Source organism: Carcharodon carcharias, chromosome 12 (assembly GCF_017639515.1).
Source record: "Carcharodon carcharias isolate sCarCar2 chromosome 12, sCarCar2.pri, whole genome shotgun sequence".
Lineage (NCBI taxonomy): Eukaryota > Metazoa > Chordata > Chondrichthyes > Lamniformes > Lamnidae > Carcharodon > Carcharodon carcharias.
The window spans coordinates 30,302,557-30,319,796 of NC_054478.1; the positions used below are offsets into that span (position 1 = coordinate 30,302,557).

Genomic DNA, 17,240 nt, shown 5'->3' on the forward strand with positions numbered 1-17,240 from the left:
ATCAGTTTAGGAGATGCACAGTAGCTTGCCCTGTTCACAAATGTCTTGATTGCATATAAAGAACTCATCGTTGAAGTGGATTATTAATCAAGTGGAGCATAAATGCCAGCATGAACTGCTTGGGCTGAATGGCCTTTTTCTATGCTGTATGTTCTATGTTACCACCAAGTTCCATTGCAAAAGCCTGGAAAAGGCCTGTGGGCAAGTATAATTGTAAAGAACACCTGGCACCATGAGTTTACCACTGACCGCGATATCTGAGCCAATATAAAAACAAAAATTGCTGGAAAAGCTCAGCAGGTCTGACAGCATCTGTGGAGAGAAATGAATGAATGAAGAAGAGTCACCTGGACTCGAAACATTAACTCTTTCTCTCCACAGATGCTGTCAGACCGGCGGAGTGTTTCCAACAATTTTTGTTTTTGTTTCAGATTTCCAACATCCGCAGTACTTTGTTTTTATCTGAGCCAATATACTTTGCCAGCTCCAGAGGGAAATAATAAATAGTTTGCAACTCCAGTGTAAAAACAATACAATTTATTTAATCAAATACCCCTGCAAAGTGTCCAGAAGCAGTTGTTTAAATGTATGTTTAATTCAAAGGGCTGCCAATCAGTGATGTGACTCCTTCCTAGAGCAAACCAACCATTCATTATCATATTGTATCAACATAAACTGGCGCACGATTTCTGTGACTGAAGCTGGGTTTTCTTTAAAGAAATTACCCATGCATGTGATAATTAAAGGAACCAATACTAAAATATCTAAAACCTGAATTGATTAGTTTTCTATATTTGGTGCATGTATTCATTTAAATATAGGAAAGATGCTGACTTGGAATTGAGCCCATGTTACAGACAACAAAATAATTTCTGTACTTCAGTGATAAAGTTCCTGAGCGTAATGTGCGTGTGTGTGTGTGTAAGATAATGCTATTGTCGTCATAATTCGGAAAGGGAATTTTGTGATGTATTGTGTGGCACAAAGGATCCTTAGAACATCTCTTAGTCCTATTCTTTTGTGGATAGCAATTAATTGCTGTAGATGAACCGAGTAGACCATTCAACTGTGCCTTGTTAAGAATGGAGTGTACTTGGGAAAACTTTTTTGTCGTTGGGGAGATAGATATTTATAGAAATTTTTTCAAATATGTTCTCCTGTCTTTGATTTGTGTCAGCTGTGGACTGTTTCCCAGCCCAGTAATTTTGAGAAGGCAGTTTACTTTCCAAAGTATTTGATCCAGCCATGAGGGGCAGCCAGTGAGATGTGTCCATTTTGGTTTTGTCTTGGCATCCTACCCTACTGACTGAAAAGAAAATTATGGATTGGAATGAGAAGACCACCACCTCGCATCTAGAATAAAATCATAATACTCTGGATGCTGGAAATGTGAAATAAAAACAGAAAATGCTGGAAAAACTCAGCAGGTCTGACAGCATCTGCGAAAAGAGAAACAGCAAATGTTTTAAGTCAGCACAGTTCTTCAGAGCTAAAAGGAAGTAAAAATGTGGTGGAATTTATACTGCTTGGAGTGGGGGCAGGTGGAGCAGGATAGAAGGTCAGCAATAGGTGGGGGCTATGGAGAGATTTACAAAGATGTCATGGGTACAAGTCAAAGGGAGTGTTCATGGTAGTGGTGAAGACTAAAAGAGTTGCTGATAATGGCATAAAGGTAAGAAAGCAGAATATGTTAAAAGCATAACAAGGGTCAGCACTCTGAAAGAGCAATAGAGAGCAAGTAACAGATGGCCTTTTGAGGGGGAGGAGTTGGTGAGAGGGGTAAAGGATTTTGAAAAGGGGGGTTTAAAAAGAGATAAAACAATGAATGAAAATAAGTAAATAATTTTTTTAGAGGATTTATAAAGGGGTGGACATGAACTCTCTCCTTTATCTTCATCCCTTTTTAAAAATGTATTTTTATTTTTTATTTACTTTCACTTTCTTTCATTCATTGTTTTATCCCCCTTGTTTTTATCGCCTGTTTTAATTTTGTTCATTCACGGGATGTAGGCTTCGCTGACTGGGCCAGTACTAATTGCCCATCCCTAGCTGCCATTGAGAAGGTGATGGTGAGCTGTCTTCTTGAACCGCTGCAGTCCATGTGGTGTAGGTACACCCACAGTGCTGTTAGGAAGGGAGTTCCATGATTTTTACCCAGCGACAGTGAAGAAACGGCGATATATTTCCAAGTCAGGATGGTGAGTGACTTGGAGGAGAATTTCCAGGTGGTGGTGCTCCCATCTATCTGCTGCCCTTGTTCTTGTAGATGATAATAGTTGTGGGTTTGGAAGGTGTTGTCTAAGGAGTCTTGATGAATTCCTGCAGTGCACCTTGTCGCTGGTACACACTGCTGCTACTGTGCATTGGTGGTGAAGAGCGTGAATGTTTGTAGTTGTGATGCCAAACAAGCGGGCTTCTTGACCTGGATGGTGTCAAGCTTATTGAGTGTTGTGGGTGCTGCACTTATCCAGGCAAGTGGGGAATATTCTATCACACAGCTGACTTGTGCCTTGTAGATGGTGAACAGGCTTTGGGGAGTCAGGAGGTGAGTTACTCGTCGCAGGATTCCTAGCCTCTGACCTGCTCTTGAAGCCACAGTATTTGTATAGCTGGTCCAGTTCAGTTTCTGGTCAATGGTAACCCCCAGGATATTGGTAGTGGGGGATTCAGTGATGGTAATGCCATTAAATGTCAACAGGCGATGGTTAGATTCTCTGTTGTTGGAGATGGTCATTGGCACTTGTGTGGTGCGAATGCTACTTGCCACTTGTCAGTCCAAGCCTGGATATTGTCCAGGTCTTGCTGCATTTGGACATGGACTGTTTCAGTATCTGAGGAGTTGTGAATGATGTGAATCAGCATTTCTGAATCCCCATTTCTGAAATTATGATGGAAAGAAGGTCATTGATGAAACAGCTGAAGATGGTTGGGCTGAGGACATTACCCTGAAGAACTCCTGCAGTGATGTCCTTGAGCTGAGATGACTGACCTCCAACAGCCACAAACATCTCCCTTTGTGCTAGGTATGACTCCAACCAGTAGAGAGTTTTCCCCCTGATTCCCATTAACTCCAGTTTTGCTAGGGCTCCTTGATGCCACACTCGGTCAAATGTGGCCTTGTTGTCAAGGGCAGTCACTCTCACCTCACCTTGCGAATTCAGCTCTTCTGTCCATGTTTGACCCAAGGCTGTAATGAGGTTAGGGGCCCAGTGTTCCCGGTGGAACCCAACCTGAGCAGATTATTGCTAAGCAAGTACCGCTTGGTAGCACTGTGTTGATGGCCCCTTCCATCACTTCACTGATGATTGAAAGTAACTGATGGCGCAATAATTGGCTGGGATGGATTTGCCTGCTTTTTGTGTACAGGACATACTTGGATAATTTTCAACATAGCTAGGTAGATGCCAGTGTTGTAGCTGTACTGAAGCAGCTTGGCTTTCCCTTTTTTTTTTATCCCCGCCCCCCCCCACCCCCGCCCCTGTTTTTACCATCTTCCTATCCACCCCACCCCCACACCCCCCAAAAGAGCCACCTGTCACTTTTCTATGTTGTTCTTTCCAGAGTGCTGACCCCTGCTCTGCTGTCAACACATTCTGCTTTCTTACCTTTATGCCACCATCAGCATCGTTTTAGTCTTCACCACTACCATTAACATTCCCTTTGTCACGTGCCCATGACATCTTTGTCAATCTCTCCTTAGCCACCACCTATCACTGACCTATCCTGCTTTACCTGCTCCACCCTTAACCCCCCCCAAAAAAAGTATAAATTCCATCACATTTCTTTTCTTTAGCTTTGAAGAAGAGTTGTACTGACTCTCAACATTAGTTCTGTTTCTCTCTCCATAGGTGCTGTCAGACCTGCTGAGTTTTTGCAGCATTTTCTGTTTTTTTACCACCTAGCATCTTTCTGATTCTGCCTTTTCTTTTCCGAATCCACTAGCATTCAGACCAATGGCCAATGATCAGATGTTAGGATAATGACAGGAAGGATGGTGTGTGCGCCATCATGTCCATGCCTGTCTGTTGTGTGTCTGTGTCGTATACTACAAAATATAGAGCTTGGCAGCGTTTCTTTTTTCTTGTCTATGGATTGCATGCTGTCATTTCATTTTATGTGCACAAGTCCAGTCTCCTCTATCGTATCCCACTGAGAGAGATCAACATGCATAATTACCCGATGCTAAATAGTTGTTAGAATGGAACCCAAACTGTCAAATTATATCTTCAATATAATTCATATTTATTCTTGCACTCTCATTCCATTTCTTGGTTTTGAAAGGATGTTTTGACAACGTGTTCTTAATGTCCAGCAAGGTCTCGCAGTTCTAACGAGGCATGGTATTATGCGCAAACAAATCAGCAAATCACTGATGGAACACATCACATGAGCCATTCCCACTATGATGACAATGAGTAGATCTGTTTTTGTAAAGCATTGTTATAAATATCCACCTTCATGTTGACTAATTCTATCCATTAACAAGAAATGATGCTGGATGATTATAGTTAGATCAGTTCTGAAGTGTTAGAATTGAACAAAGGATGAGACTTGCAACTTTGAGTGTGTTCAAAAAAAAAGGCAAGAGGCAAACTAGTAGTGTATCATCAGATGAGCTTTTTTTTTAGTGTAATGGCACTGATCCATTTATTAGTACAGAAATATTATGAAAAATGAAAGTTGAGCCTGTTATTTTTCACTCTGGTGCTATCTGTCAGAAGCATTTTCTTTTGCTGGTAGCAGGAAGCAGTAGCTAACTTTGAAGGCCAGCACACTATATTTAGTGTATGTGTGATGACATTTCTTACTGAAGCATTGAATTTGTAATGTAATTGCTGTAGCGTTGCAAGATTATAAATGCAATTTTTAGTGGTTTGTGGCTCAATGCAGAGAAGCAGCCCTGTGTTTTATATATGACAATAGTGACTACACTTCAAAAGTATTTGGTGGTGAAATGCTTTTGTAGACCGAGAATGTTAAAAGTTACTATATAAATTCAAGTTCATTCTGTGTGTAAAGTTATTTTTGTAAATGATGCTATTTGGATTTTTTTTGGAGGTGGGTTATGTGGAGTTTATAAACTGTTACAGTACTGCCACAGCTGAGAGCTGGTAAAATACATGTTGTGGTAGCTAATTTGGTGATCATGTGTCCTAATTGGTTTCTGTTCCCCTTTTGTCTTTGCAACTGAAACTGCCAAATAAATTCTTGGAATAAAGTCGGAACTCCACATTCACTCAGGAAGGAAGCCGTCTGAGACCTTCATCTGTAGGACACTTGGTTGACCACATAGTGCATGTTTCATCAAGTGAAGTCTTTGCCAACCACAAATCTCCTTCCTCCACACAAGCAAACAGTATTATCCTGGAGTCATCTCCGTAAGTTTCCTGTACTGGTTCCTTGTTCAGGAGGTTTATCTAACTTGTGTGTGGGAGTTTACAGGTTGTTTCAAGTTTGGAGCCTAATGTTGTGGTTGGGTAGGAGGTTCACTGCAAAATCACTTTTTAACCCCCTTTTTAAAAAAAAATGTGTTTTCTTCACTCATTCTGGTTTTTAAATTGCCTTTTCTCATTTGGTGAGACCTGCTGACATCAATTCCATAAATGACATACATTTTGAGAATGTAAGGGTAGAATTTTCTGTAATCAAATTTAAATTGTTCCAGAATGAAACTTGCAACACCTATAACTCCTACAATGTGGGTGCCATTGGTCATATGTCCTCCAGCAGTCAATATTCTCATTTCCAAGCACCACAGAAGATGGACACAAAATGGAATAAAAGCTCATGGTATTATATTTTAAATTCCAAAATATAGCAGTGATCAAATCTTGGGTTCTGCCATTTGTGTCAGAACTTTGTCCTGTGTCAAATTATAAAATACATGTTTGTAGTATATCCCCATTTGAATTGTAACTGGACATAAACATAAGATGTTTCAAATGGAAGACACAATTGCTACTGTTTAGTATTTAAATTTGCAACTTGTGCACAGCAGGCTTCAGATGGTCTATTATCTTGCATTATCTTATATATATAAAATTAGCTTTGGTTAGAATTAGCAAGTGACCCATTTCCAGCCTACTTGACTGATTTGCCTGGCGATTCTGCAGATGCATTTTGCTAAAAGATAATTTAAATGTATCTGTTTATATTTTATTCATGTTTGCGTACTGAAAATATCAACATATTCCTGTTGGAAAAAAATACAAACATGGCCAGTTAGGATATTACAACCCAGTGCACAGTGTACCTCATTAAGCAGATTGCCTGAGGCTAAAGCATTAAATACTGTTCTAGACTGTAAATAAGCTGCTTTCATCTACAATTCATAATGAATCTCAAACTTGGCTGGGTAAACACAAAGCTGTGCACTCTTTGGTTAAAGTTTGGTTCTTGAAGCTCACAGCTCATTATACTAATATGAAGGGTGCACTTGTTTATTTTCAGAGGAAATAATAGACTTCAGAGAAAATAATGAATATTTTAAAGAGTGCAACTGTGTAATTTAAGTAGCAAAGTCTTTCACCTTTTTTTTGATTAACACCTTTCTTTGCCCGTTGTTAAGGTGGGACTTAACTTAATCTGACTTGACCTGTTTTTAAGTTCTGCTGTGTCAGTCCTAACAATAGTCAAAAGCTATAGATTGTTGGGTAGGTAAAATCATTACATTGTTTCTCAACTACAAAAACATCCAGCTTGATTTAACACAAGCAGTTGAAGAGGGAGAAAAGAGTAGGAAAATAACATTTTGTTCAAATTCCTTGCCATTTTCATATTGGGAAGGGCGAAACACCATAAAAATATCGATTTAATGAGTTGCTAAAATCATATTTTTGTATCGACAGAGCCCTGGCATGTTGGCTTTAATTGCTGCTGGGCTATCCAGAAGCAGCTGCATGAAATGAAATATCACATGCAAAAATGAAGTCCCTTTTAAAGGTGCAAGGGCATTGATGAATCCTTTTTAATGGTTTTTAATTTACTAAAATTCACTTTATCGTTTTCAAAACACTTTTCTGTTATTTACAATCAGGTTATTCATGGGTGGTGGACTGAAACACTGATTAAAAACGCCTATTTTTTTGTGATAACCCCATTTTCAGCAGTATTAATTAAACAATACCAGGTTATCACTCAAAATTTTTTAATACAATTTTTTGTTCTGAATGTTGCTCTGGTTCATGGAAGATTTTAATTACGGGGATATGCATATGAGCTTGAACCTTGAGCAAAGACAAATTCTGAAAATTAGTGCAATTTGAGCCCAGATTGTTGGTGCCATCCAAAGAGGAAACTGTTGGCCTGGAACTGTAACATAAGTTGTGCTAGTAGCATAAGATTAAAATTATTGAAGTATTCATTATTAGATCATTGAAATTGTTCAGTATGTGGCAGCAGCAAATGAGGCTAACAGTTTTTTAGATTATATGGTGCATGGAATAGAACACATATGACAAGATGTGAAATTGAGCCCAGACAAGGCTTTAGTTCATTTCCCTTTAGAGGGCTGTGCGCAGTTTGGTTGCCATCATATTACATGCACTGGAAAAGGTGCAGCAAAGAAATGCACATTGACTTGCGGCCTCAGATGCCTTTTGTGTCTCTCTTTCTTTGAGCTCAGTGTTGACAAGCCATCCTTTTTAGCCTCCTGTTTGTTTTACATGCTTTTGGTTCAGATACCAGGAACTTTTCTGACTTGCCCGTTCAAATTGAATGAGGTGGTGCAAACCCTTGGTATTTAGTTCAGAACTGAGCTGAGCTTTTTATCCTGAATCCAGACCATCATGGAAAGGGCTATCATCCAACTCCAGTATGTTGCTCAGTTATGCTTCTACTTTTCTCCACCTCTGTTGAGACATTGAAACAATAATGGGAAATGCTAGGATCACTCAGCCAATCAACCATCATCTTTGGAGAGAACAGGCGAGTTAACATTAAAAACGCCTATTTTTTGTGATAACCCCATTTTCAGCAGTAGTAATTAAACAATACCAGGTTACCACTCAAAATTTTTTAATACAATTTTTTGTTCTGAATGTTGCTCTGGTTCATGGAAGATTTTAATTACGGGGATATGCATATGAGCTTGAACCTTGAGCAAAGACCCTTCATCATACATGCTGACTGACCTGCTGAGAGTTTCCAGGGATTTTGTTTTTGTTTCAAATGTCCAGAATCTGCATTTTATTTTTTGTTGCTTTTTGTCTTTACTGTTAAAGCTCTCCTGCACGAGACATCGCCAATAAATCTCGCTCTTTATGTTTGGTATCCACCTGTCCTTGTAAAGCACTTGGATATTCTTTTTGTAATAGGCGTTCTGTTTGAAGTCATAACGCATTAAACTCATAACTTCTTTTTAGTTGTCAGGAGACTGCTGGAGAAGGACGGCCGCCTGCATTGCCACCAAAACAGAAAAAAATCACAACAACGCAATCTCAACAGTCTAACTCCTGCCAGCAGGAATTGGACCCTCACTTCCAAGATCTATTGGATGGCCCCATAACATCAGAAAAATCTACAGTAAGATATCATGAATTAAAATAACTTATTTCAGAATGCTTAAGGCTAGTAAGGTAGTCATCAGAGCAGACTTAATCATTTATAAAATACCAACCAGCTTCACTCTAAGTTGAACAATAGCTGAGCAACATAATGCATAATGGCTGCAAACATTCAAAGAAGTTTGTCCAATATGTCAATATGATGCAATTTTTGTGCGGGTGAAGAGAGTTAGCATGCTTTCCATATCTGTGTGCTAGTTTGCTTCTCATTTCCAGCCTATACCGCTGGCTAGCAGCAATGTAAAAATGTGTCTCTCCCTGTCAGTACACAACCTCTCCATCGACAGGTCCTCAGCTATGCCGCCTAATGGTGACACACAGAAACTGGGACCCTCATGGCCGCAGGCTAAAGCTTCAGAGGAGCTCTGAAGAGGTTTGGCCCCAAGGCATGCAGTGTGCAGATCATTGGTATGTGGCCTGGCACTCATGAACCAAATCCCAGCTGTGGGTGAGCAGCTCCAATGTCTTGTGGATATTTTTTGGAGAGTTGAAAACTAAGGGAGTGGAGCCTAAAGGCAGATTGCTCTCTAAATACGTCATCTTTCTGGCAACTCCTACAACTAAGTCAGTGCCAAACGTAGTGCTTTGCAATCCTTTGGGCTTAATTGGGGAGGTCGAAAGAAGGACCTTGGAGTTTCGCTGCAGAGCGTTAGCAACACAGGAGACTGCAGTTACAAGTGATAAGCCGAACTCAGCTGATGTAGAGACCGGGCTGTCACCAGTGGAGAGACCATCTTGTCTCACTAGTCAGACACCATCTACCTTAAGTTGGGCAACCCCCAACTTGTAAGGTGCTGATCTACCATGGTCCATCTGCTTTAATGAGTGCTTAGAGTCTCTTCCCAACAAGTTGACAGAATCCATTGCACCAGGCAAACAAACAAACAAATGAAAGGAAAGATGCTAACTTTTCAATTGGCAAGCTAGAACATCAGGACCATGTGCATAGTATTGACAGATGTCCTCAAGCTAGTCAATAGACATTGACTTAGCTTCCATACAAGAGACCAGGCTTGCGGAGAGTGGATAACTAAGACAAAAACTTAACATGTTCATCTGGCAGGGGAAGAGTTCACAGGAAACCCATGAGCAAAGTGTATGCTGCGCTTTAAGGAACTAGCTGCTCCGATAAAATCATCCCCTTCTCCCACGAATGGTACAGAACGTGTTCTCTCCATCTGCCTCTCAACTCGAAACAGGCCAGTTAACCTCATGGGTATCTATGCTCCAACATTGTACTCCACTAAACAGGCAAAAGAACGTTTTGAGGGGCTTGACACTATCAGCCGAATCCCCAAGTCAGAATATCTGTACCTACTGGGGGATTTCAAGAGTGGGCTCAACCATGAGGCACTGGCCTACTTCCTTGGATATCAAAGAGTGGGAAAGATAAATGAGAATAGACAGAGAATATTTGAGCTTTGCTGCTATCACGAGCTTTGTGTAACCAACGTCTTTCTCTGCTATATGGTATCCTAAGACATTTCAGCTCGGCATTTACATCAGCTGGATCTGATCATTATCAGACATGACTGAGCAGCATTGTGAATATATGCAATACCTGTCACTGCCTGGTGTGCAACAGCGTTAGTATGTAACCCTTGAAGTTTTTTCAATCAAAGCAGGAATGTCATCATTATCAATGAAACAGTTGCTTGACCACATTGAACAGGCACTCTTTGGTATTCCCATACAGAAGCAAAGTGGAACATACTGCCCGACACCTTCTACAATACTGCACTCTTGACACATGGCAAGTAAGAGGGGGAAATGCTGACTGATTTGAGGTTAACAACCTGTCGTTGAAGACCAAGCAGCCTGTTCTGATGAATTACGATAGTAATCTGAGCAAAAAAAACTCTTAAGTGCACTAAGAGCCATTTGAAGTAAAGTCCAACAGACTATTAGGCGGTACCCCAGTGGGTTCTTCTTACAACTTTGTCAGAGTATTCGGATGTCCTTCAACACAGGGATGCCAGGGTCATGTATGAAGGGATTAAAAAGGCAACAGGCCCATCAGCAAATAAAACAACTCCATTGAAAACAAAGGCAGGGAAGATCACCACTGACTGCAGTAAGCAGTTGGAGAGATGGGTGGAACACTATCTTGAATTGTACTCTAAGGAGAATGCAGTCACCCAAGGAAGCCGTAGGCACCATAGAAAGCCTGCCTATCATGGCAGAGCTCGATATTGAACTCATAGTGGAGGAGCTTAGTGAAGTTATTGACTTGCTCGGCATGGGTTCTATACTGCTTGAACACTTCAAGCATGGGAAACCAACACTCCTGCAGCATCTGCAAGAACATCTCTATCTCTTCTGGAGGGAGGGGGCAGTGCTCCAGGATATGATCTGTGCAAAGATTGTGACCCTGTACAAGAACAAAAGCGACCTTGCATTTGCAACGATCATCGAGGCATCTCTCTGATGAGCATCGTGGGAAAAGTATTTGCCCATGTTGCCCTTGTCAGACTGCCGATCTTGGTTGAACGCATCTACCCCAAATCCCATTGTGGTTTCAGAACTGGAAGATCTACAGTTGACTTGATCATCTCTGTCTGGCAGTTTCAGGAGAAATGCTGTGAGCAAAGAAGGCCACCATATATTGCCTTCAGTCTCACCAAGGCGTTCGACTGTATGAGCAGAGGCATCTATTTAAACTGCTGGAGAAAATTGGCTGTTTACCAAAGCTGCTCAGTGTGATCTCCTCTTTCCATGCCAACACAATGGGTAAGGTGCAACTCTCTAATGCAGCCAGACCGGGTTTTGACCATACCAGCACTCTGTGGCACAGTCTTCTCTTTACTGCTGTCGTATGTCTTCAGGCCATCTATGGAGGGTGTCTACTTGCATAGCAGAGCTGACCCAAAACTGTTCAGCCTTGCTCCCCTGAGACCCAAGACAAAGATACACCAAGTCCTCATCAGAGATGCTGATAATGCAACACTAGCATTCCATACCGAGGAAACCTTCAGTGGCAAATGGAAAGACTCTCTCACTCCTATGAAGAGTTTGTTTTTTTTATTCATTCACGGGATGTGGGCTTTGCTGGCTGGGCCAGCATTTATTGCCCATTCCTGGTTGCCTTTGAGAAGGTGGTGGTGAGCTAACTTCTTGAACCGCTGCAGTTCATGTGGTGTAAGTGCGCCCACAGTGCTGATAGGAAGGGAGTTTGGATTTAGGAATGGCGTTATATTTCCAAGTCAGGATGGTGAGTGACTTGGAGAGGAACTTCCAGGTGGTGGTGTTCCCATCTACCTGCTGCCCTTGTCCTTCTAGATGATAGTGGTCGTGCGTTTGGAAAGTGCTGTCTAAGAAGCCTTAATGAAATCCTGCAGTGCATCTTGTAGATGGTATACACTGCTGCTCCTGTGTGTCGGTGGTGGGGTGAGTGAATGTTTGAGGATGCAGTGCCAATCAAGCGGGCTGCTTTGACCTGGATGGTGTCAAGCTTCCTGAGTGTTGTGGGAGCTGCGCTCACACAGATGAGTGGGGAGTATTCTATCACACTCCTGACTCGTGCCTTGTAGATGGTGGACAGGCTTTGGACTTTGCCCATCAGCATCAGGAAGATAAATGTCATGCTCCAGGGTATTGCCATACCATCATCTATCAGCATGGACAATATGGCACTGGAAGCTGTTGATAGCTTCACATACCGAGGTTCTAGAATCACCAGCAATCTATGACTTGTTGCTAAAATCAACTCAAGCATTGCAAAAGTTGCAGCTGTTAGGGAAAATGCTAGAGTCTATTATAAAGGATGTGATAACAGGATACTTAGAAATATCAACAGGATTAGACAAAGTCAACATGGATTTATGAAAGGGAAATCATGTTTTACAAACCTACAGGAGTTTTTGCTAACTAGCATAATAGATAAGGGAGAACCAGTAGATATGGTTTATTTGGATTTTCATAAAGCTTAAGCCCCACTTAAGAGGTTAGTGTGTTAAATTAAAGCACATGGAATGGGGATAATATATTGGCATGGACTGAGAATTGGTTAGCAGACAGGAAACAGAGTAGGAATAAATAGGTCATCTTCGGAGTGCCAAGCGGTGACTAGTGGGGTACTGCAGGGATCCATGTTTGGGCCCCAGCTATTCACAATATATATCAATGATTTGGATGAGGGAACCAAGTTTGCAGATGACGACACAAAACTTGGTGGGAATGTGAGTAATGAGAGTGTTAAGAGGCTTCAGCGTGATTGTGACAGGTTGAGTGAGTGGGCAAATACATGGCAGATGCAGTATAATATGGATAAGTGTGAAGTTATCCACTTCGGTAGGAAAAACAGAATGGCAGAGTATTAGTTAAATGGTGATAGATTGGGAAATGTTCATGTACAAAGGGACCTGGTGTCCTTGTACACCAATCACTGAAAGCAAGCATGCAGGTGAAAGCAAGCATACAGGTGCATTAAGCAAATGGTATGTTGGCCTTCATTGCGAGAGGACTTGAGAACAGGAACAAGGAGTCTTACTACAGCTGTACAAGGCTTTGGTGAAACCACACCTGGCGTATTGTGTGCAGTTTTGGTCTCCTTACCTAAGAAAGGATATACTTGCCGTGGAGGGAGTGCAGTGAAGGTTTGCCAGACTGATTCCTGGGATGGCAGTATGGTCCTATGAGCAGAGATTGGGCCGACTAGGCCTGTATTTGCTGGAGTTTAGAAGACTGAGAGGAGATCTCATTGAAACATATAAAATTCTGACGGATGGACAGATTAGATGCAGGGATGATATTTCCTCTGGCTGTGGGTGTCTAGAACAAGGGGCCACAGTCTCAGGATATGGGGTAGACCATTTAGGACTGAGATGAGGATAAATTTCTTCATTTAGGGGGTGGTGAACCTATGGAATTCTCTACCACAGAAGGCTGTGGAGGCTAAGTCACTGAATATATTTAAAAAGGAAATTAATTTCCGGACTCTAAAGGCGCCAAGGAGAATGGGGAGAGCTCGAGTAAAGTGTTGAGGTAGAGGACCAGCCATGATCATATTGAATGGCAGAGCAGGCTCGAAGGGTCGAATGACCTGCTTCTGTTTTTTATGTTTCTATGTTGTGTCCAAGCTGAGTAACATAACTGAGACCACCAAACTGAGAACCTACCAAGCCTGCGTCCTTTGTGCACTGCTCTACAGTGGTGAGATAACATTTACCAGGCAGGAGAAAAGACTGGACAGTTTCAGCCTTAGCTGTCTCAGAGGTATCCTTGGCATCTCTTGGCAGGATAAGATCACCATTCTCGAGGTCCTGGATCATACTAATTCTACTGGCTACTAACACTAACTGGCCACTGGATCATGACCTCGTGGGCGTCTACACAAGGGCACTTCCAAGTGAGATATTAAGGTGGTGGACGTTAACACCGACAACTGGGAGACGATCACTGATGGCCATGACCTGGACACTGACTGACTGTTTGGAAGGGCATTGTGAGAGGCAAGCAGAAATAAAAAGCTGAGCTGGCTGAGAAGAAGGCCTAGTGAATCCTCCACCTTCCTAGCCCACTGCCTTCCTCTGCAGCAAATTCAGCAGAGACTGTCATACTTCTGTGCCACAATAAGTGATGCTTAACACAGAGTTGACTGCCACAGCACATACCATTTTACGAGACGGAAAACTACCACCATAATTCAAAGAAAATTTCTCTTAAACCTTTGAGCCATCTATTAAAAATTTAAAACTGTGCAGTGTTCTGTGATGCAGTTTATACACAAGCTTAATAAAGTATGTTTGCCCTCATAAATTCTTTAACGTGCTCAGTGGAATTGCATTTGGCATTGTTTAAATGAACGTGAAGCTGATGCAATTCACAAGATTGAGTCACAGCTTCCGATGGTGGGAAATTCTTTGGTAATTAGGAAACAAAAGTTGCAACTTAAGGAAATCAAACTAATATGCTGGAAACCCATAGTCCGTGCAGGAATGAAAAGTTAATTTTGATTTGACTTGTTTATATTAAACCTAAAATATATCCAGTTTAAGTAGATAGTTGGTCTTAATGTGCTTGTATTATGTGGATCAAGTGCTGAATTCAACTTAAATAGAAAGGAAATATCATCTGAATTGACAGTTGTGCAAATGTGTGAATGACTCTTGTTGCTACAAAAGAATTCTGAAGTAGCCAACAACCTGAAAGCCATGGCAAAGCTGAAATACGTAATGTCAATGCAAGAGCACCCATGAACAGTCCAAAACACAGGTGTGAAGGATGTCGCAAGAGTTCCGACAGAAGAAGCAGGTGTTCAGAGTTTCATGATTCAGATACCCAATTCCAGAGGACAACTTTTCTGTGGTCAGTTAAACTGAGTTTCATTGGTCTAAATCCACAAACCCAGTTTTTAAGATGTCGCAATTGTTGTGAAATAATGTTTGGACATTTAAATGTGGCCAATATCTTGAAATGTAATGTGCTTTCAAATAAACAACCTTCAAAAGGATGAAATAAAAGGGATAGCTGCAAATGTTGGGATCTGAAATAAAAACTGCCCAATATACACAGCCTGTCCATTGGTATCTGTAAAGAGAAAAGACAGGTTATATTCTAGTGTACAGCCTTCATCAGACTGCTCTAATGGCTGCAGATCTGAAATACCATAACCTATTTTTTCCCTTTACAAATGCTGACTCACCTTCAGCGGTATTGATAGGACATTTTTATAAATTAAGAAACATGGATAAAGGACCAAGGCAGAAGTCACAAAAGTCAATAATCCAAACAAGATGCAGCTTTCTAGCTCAGTGCTTAGATAGCTGTATTTTAAAAGGAGGGAGGTAATGGGTTTCTTTCATTTAATTTCACAGAAAAAACATGAGAGAAGATCCCAAGTGAACATTCATTCATCTTAAATGCTAGTTGGATGTGATTTGTTGGCAAGTGACCTCTAGAGTTGAATATTAATAGCCTATATGTTCTGCTTAATTTGTAACCTTTAAGAAGAATCTCCAATCTCTTTAGCACGTATGACTTTAATATCCTGTTTCTGCTTTCTGCAGCCAAATGGTATTGTTCCTCATGACAATCTAGTTCTGATAAGAATGAAAGCGGATGAGAATGGGAGATTCGGTTTCAATGTTAAGGTACATCTTGCTTATATTGACAAACTCTCTTATGCAGTTGAATATGCATCACCTATTGGGGTTGGTCCTTTATGGTTCATACATGGACAAAAGAGCTGAAATCCCAAAGTGAGGTGAGAGTGACTGCCCTTGACATCAGGGCAGCATTTGACTGAGTGTGGCAAAAACGGGAGTCAATGAGAATCGGGGAAAAACTCTCCACAGGTTGGAGTCACACTGAGCACAAAGCAAGATGGTTGTGGTTGTTGGAGGTCAGTCATCTCCGCTCAAGGACATCACTGCAGGAGTTCCTCAGGGTAATGTCCTTGGCCCAACCATCTTCAGCTGCTTCATCAATGACCTTCCTTCCATCATAAGGTCAGAAGTGGGGATGTTCACTGATGATTGCACAATGTTCAGCACCATTCATAACTCGTCAGATGCTGAAGTAGTCCATGTCCAAATGCAGTAAGACCTGGACAATATCCAGGCTTGGACTGACAAGTGGCAAGTAACATTCGCGCCACACAAATGCCAGGCAATGACCATCTCCAACAAGAGAGAATCTAACCATCACCCCTTGACACTTAGTGGCATTACTATCACTGAATCCCCCGCTATCAATATCCTGGGGGTTACCATTGACCAGAAACTGAACTGGACTAGCTATATAAGTACAGTGGCTACAAGAGCAGGTCAGAGGCTAGGAATCCTGTGACGGTTAACTCGCCTCCTGACTCCCCAAAGCCTGTCCACCATCTACAAGGCACAAGTCAGGAGTGTGATTGTATACTCCCCACTTGCCTGGATGAGTGCAGCTCCAACAGAAGCTTGACACTGTCCAGGACAAAGCAGTCTGATTGACTGGCACGGCACCACATCCACAAACATTCATTGCCTCCACCACCAGTGCATAGTAGCAGCAGTGTGCCATTTACAAGATGCACTGCAGGAATTCACCAAGGCTCCAAAGACAGCACCTTCCAAACCCACGACCACTACCATCTAGAAGGACAAGGGCAACAAGTAAATGGGAACACCATCACCTGGAAATTACCCTCCAAGTCACTCGCCATCCTGATTTGGAAATATATTGTAGTTCCTTCACTGTCGCTGGGTCAAAATACTGGAACTCCCTAACAGCACTGTGGGTGTATGGACTGTAGTGGCTCAAGAAGGCAGCTCAACACCTCCTTCTCAAGGGCAATTAGGGATGGGCAATACATGCTGACCCGGCCAGTGAAGCCTATATCCCATGAATGAATTAAAATATTCTGAATTTGTTCAGTAAATTTAGACATCACAAAAGCATGTAGTTACACTTAAGGTTAAGAAATCAGTTACTTTTCATGCCTCTTTTCCAAACAAAATACTCTCTTTTTAAAAATAGATACACAGATGGAAGATGGTTACAGAAAACAAAATGTTTTCCACAGAGACAAAACGATAAACAATCTGTTAGCTTGCTTAGTAAACATCTCTCAGCTATTGTGTTGGAAAATCCCTTGATCCTAAAGTCCCTTGATCCTATCTGCTGAGGGGGATTAAAAGTGAGACGTGCAGGGAGACATTGTGAAATGACAAAGATGCAAAGGCAGAAGCTCTC

The 17,240-nt window shown here is 41.6% G+C and overlaps 1 protein-coding gene across 6 annotated transcripts in view; it reads left to right on the plus strand.

Annotated features, from left to right (window-relative positions):
• Positions 1-17,240, plus strand: part of ptpn4a (protein tyrosine phosphatase non-receptor type 4a) — a 404,635-nt gene that overhangs the window by 334,639 nt on the left and 52,756 nt on the right. For all 6 annotated transcript variants that reach the window (XR_005944523.1, XM_041200092.1, XM_041200091.1 and 3 more), the window contains 3 exons: positions 5,220-5,378; positions 8,364-8,523; positions 15,572-15,655. Coding sequence is in view for 5 of the 6 variants with exons in the window: in XM_041200092.1 (XP_041056026.1) it covers positions 5,220-5,378; positions 8,364-8,523; positions 15,572-15,655 (403 nt within the window). In the remaining variant the exon portion in view is untranslated. The remainder of the gene's footprint in view (positions 1-5,219; positions 5,379-8,363; positions 8,524-15,571; positions 15,656-17,240) is intronic.